Source organism: Meleagris gallopavo, chromosome Z (genome assembly GCF_000146605.3).
Source record: "Meleagris gallopavo isolate NT-WF06-2002-E0010 breed Aviagen turkey brand Nicholas breeding stock chromosome Z, Turkey_5.1, whole genome shotgun sequence".
Taxonomy (NCBI): domain Eukaryota; kingdom Metazoa; phylum Chordata; class Aves; order Galliformes; family Phasianidae; genus Meleagris; species Meleagris gallopavo.
Window position 1 is genome coordinate 67,384,675 of NC_015041.2, and position 4,170 is coordinate 67,388,844.

General features: G+C 38.4%; 2 protein-coding genes across 3 annotated transcripts in view; one reads left to right on the forward strand and one right to left on the reverse strand.

The window, feature by feature from the left end:
• The window catches only part of SRFBP1 (serum response factor binding protein 1), an 88,642-nt gene that overhangs the window by 64,862 nt on the left and 19,610 nt on the right, over positions 1-4,170 (forward strand). The gene's annotated exons all lie outside the window — the stretch shown is intronic.
• On the reverse strand, positions 20-2,709 carry LOX (lysyl oxidase). The gene is made up of 2 exons (XM_019610727.2): positions 2,534-2,709; positions 20-130 (listed from the first exon to the last, which is right to left on the reverse strand). The coding sequence occupies exons 1-2, from the start codon at positions 2,675-2,677 to the stop codon at positions 23-25; spliced, it is 252 nt and encodes an 83-aa protein (XP_019466272.1). The 5' UTR covers positions 2,678-2,709; the 3' UTR covers positions 20-22.

Consider the following 4,170-nt stretch of genomic DNA (forward strand, 5'->3'; position numbering starts at 1 on the left):
AGAAAAAAAAAAGCAATTCTCCCTAACTCCTTACCTTGAGAATGTAGTTTCCAGGTTTCACGTCTGTGATATCAATCCACTGGCAATCTATGTCAGCATTGTAGGTGTCATAACAGCCAGGACTCAATCCCTTAAAAATGGAGAGAGAGAGAGAGGTGTCAAAAATCCTTTAAGGAAGACTAACCTTCCATACGTTAGCAACACTGAGACCAAAGTACTTAACCATCACAGTGTTTCACTAAGGAAAATTAAAATTACTAGAGGGAATAAGTTTTATCTCTTCTAGGCATTTTATTTGAATATCTGACACAAGTCTAAGATGCCACTTGTATAGAAAGCACTGCGCTACTGCTCTTGTGTAAGAAACTGCTATACAATTGGTAAGTGTTGATCTTTGAGACACTGGCATTTTATCTGTTGCTTAAACTCAACAATTATGTGGAAGTATTAATTTTGGAAAGCACTCTGAGAAGTGGTGCTTAGCCATGTCTAATTTCCATTTCCTCTAGCTGTGCTTCTGATGACCACTGTGGTGCAAGGCTGGTCAGTCAGCAAGGGTCCTGAGCAGAAAGCACTGGGCTGCAAAGCAGAAGCACTGCCGCACTGCCCACCTCTGCAAGACAGAATGCTGACACTGTCTCCTTACCCTTCCCTAACAGTCACACCTGCCCAAATACAAATGAGCCAGAAGAAACCTCACAGAAAACAACACATTTTACAGCACAAGATTATGTTTCACAGGAAAATGTGGGGTTGAACATTTAAAAATCTGTATCTTATCTGTATTTTATTATCTTTTAAGTAGAAACACTAGTGTAACATAAGCAACTTAAACAACAAGTAGTTGATGCAACTACTCACTCATATTTACAAGATAAGAATAAAATCAATCTTGACCAAAGCCTGGGCCTATATATCTGCAAATTTCAAGTAGGTCACTGCTGAGGTTCTTGAGGATGAGTTTGTTCACCCGTGTTGGAAATTGTCACTGCCCTTAGGAACAATGCATCTTTTTGCTACAGATGTATTGTGCCTAAAAGCTGCCTCTGGATACAGAAAAGGCAATTTTCACATCTAGTTTTGCAGGGAAGTGGCCCAGAGGGGCATTTCTTCATGCCAACACAGAGATGAAAGAATTAGTTGAGGTTAATCCCCCTGCAACCTGAGATAGAACTGAAAATGCAGTCTTCCTTCCTGACACATGTGAAAACTTCTTTGCTGTCGAAGAACTTCTTTAATATGCAATCCTCATATATGAATTTATCAGTAATTCAAACTTGGCATCTTTCACCATGGCTGATATAAACTGCCTTAGGGAAAACCAATACACCCTAGTAACACACAGACTACACAAAATCCAGGTCTTGCAAGAATTCCCTCTTGATCCAGCTGGTGATCAGCTCAGACTCTCTCATCTATGTGCCAAGTCTGAGGCTGGAGGAAAATTTTACAATCCAATTGCAAATCTCTGAAATATAGGCTTCCAGTGGAAATGCTGACACAGGCATTATTGTAGTGACACAAATACTGCAGCTGTAAAATATTCACATTGCTTAGTTAGACGTCATTGTCTACAAAAGGAAAAAATATGTTTTAAAAACCTCTTCAAAGCCTTTGTGTATTGTAGATAATTCATTATATTTAAAATTCAAATCTGTACTTGTCAGCCAGTCAAGTATGGCTGTCATTTCTCTGTAATAACATAGCAACCTTCTAAATTAAAAACTGCAGAATAAGGGATTCAAGCTTACAATATGGCCACATTGAGTTAAACCACTGGTCAGTCAAGCTCAATGTCACGTCTATGACAGTCATCAGCAGCACAGGACTGAGGAAAAAACATTGTAAGTAATGGGAGCTGTGAGGTCCTTTACCCAGGCAAAGTCCCTCCACCAGACATTTAACAATATTTGAGACACAGGTTATCATGTTTAACACCTTCCATTCTCCCTAAATCTTCTTTTAGCTCATAGAGATACTTTTGGTCCCTGCAGCACCCTATGCCAAGGAGTTCTGTAATTTATTCCCATGTTAAAGGAGTACCTCTCTCTGTTTAAAGCTGTTATCCAGAAGTTCTTTTGGATATCCTCAATTACTATACTGCAAAAAATCAGCCAGCATCAACAATTTCCTCATGCCATCTGGGACCATTCATCATTTGATACTGTTTCTGGCTTCCCATGTGGAACAGTGTGGTTGCCATGCTACACTCCTGATGATCCTCACTGTCCTGGTGTTGGCTGGTCTGCCCACTTAACTCTAACAGTCTATTTGTCATGGAATCGTATAACATGTGTTTTAACCTTCAGTTTACCACACTACAAGGGTAATGAGTATCCCTGCACTTTAGTGACACCCACATTTGGCAACAACTGGGTAGACTGTAAGACTCCATGTTGCCATCATGCCCCCTGTGGTGGAGAATTTCCAAGTCAGTTATCACATCAGATGATACAGCCTGCAGTGGCAGAGGAAAAAAACAAAGATAAATTAGGTGGGAAAGACTCTTGGTCATCTCTGAACCAACTCTTACCTGTGTGTGTGCTGTACAGGCGTATCGTCTGTAATACCCGTAATCACAGGAGGTATCTTCAAGGCAGAAACTTGCTTTGTGTCCTTCAGCAACTTTTCTATGTGAGCTTGCATCTAGCAAGTCATAGTGACTGAATTCATCCATGCTGTGATAATGCCTGTTAGACCAGGGGTAGGTTATTAAAGATGGATCAGATTTAGCCAATGTTGTCTTGTTTAGTCAATGTTTGTTTTGCTATTCCATTATCTTCTGTTAAATCTGGGTAATTTTTTTCTATTACATAGCACTCATGTGTTAGTACACTTTCCTACTACAAGCTGCTCAATTAAGTATTATTTTTATTATTCCATTTGTCAGTGACTATAAGAATGCCATGTCCTTTAAGCCAGGTTTTAACTTGTTAAGTGAAAAATATTCTAATAGCACTGTTTTTAAAAAAATTCCAGTTTTATCAGGAATAAATTGTTATTATCAGAATAACAATAGCAAGTATTAAATAGCTCAGGTTTGAATTGTAAATTTGATAACTTTGCCTTTAGGCAGAGTCTGGCTAGGAATGCTTACCTTACATACTATACATTCCAGAGAAGTTTCCTACTTGTTACCAAAAAAGCACAGGAATTTACTTCCTTATTTCCACACTCTTCCCATTCATAAGATAATTGGGAAAAAAAAAAAAAAGAGCCTGCCTAAAAGAACTACCATTTGTATACTGATCTCACTGTCTCAGTTATTAAGAACAGAACAGAGTCAGGACATCAACATCTTTCTGCACTTGATGTGGTCTCTATTTCAAAACCATATGTATGCTTCCAATTGAGACACACTGATGTATTTCTCTTGCTTTCATACACAGGGAGCTCTAGCTTCCACTGTTGATTCAAGCACCCAGTGTTATAGAAATACCTTCTTCTTAAAAGGTAGAGACCTAAACATGTATTACCTATCCACACTTTGTCTCTTCAGCATTTGGCTGCTGTTCCTTAAAAACACTTCCAGCTCATCAGATATACAAAAATATAATTTAAAATGTTTCAAACACATTGTTAAAACTAAAAGAAGCCCACAAGTCTGGAGCATGCACATCAAGAACACTAAAACCAGCTCACAGATGACGACTAACACTGGTGGCTAGCCAAAGTCATTGGTAGTGATAGATCATTTCCAAATGGACTTGTTTCACTGTCAAAAAAGATGATCATGAGAAATGCCTTTTTTTGTTCTTGTTGGCAGTGTATCTTCTGTTTCTTGGAATTAATATCAGAGACATTCTGCATCTGGATAATGATATCTGGGCTACAGTGGCACAGTAAGAAATTGCTTTTCTACCAATGGAAGATTTCAAGTTATCTCCACCATTTCATGCATTTATCAACTTAGTTATCACCAAGGTTGGGGATGTTTTTGGTTTTTTCCCGCCCCCTCATCCCTCTCCCCTCCCCCCAAACACACAGTTGGGGGGGTTAAGTACAGCATTTATGGAAGCTTGTTTTGTTTTCTTCATTTGGTTTTAGCTTTTTACAAGATTTTTTATAAGATTTATAACTTAGTAGTATCAGTCTTTCTTTGACAGAATTGGTTTTAATATATCTGTTTTTTTTTCATTCAAGTCTGTTTACAGGCAGTTGAGGTTAATC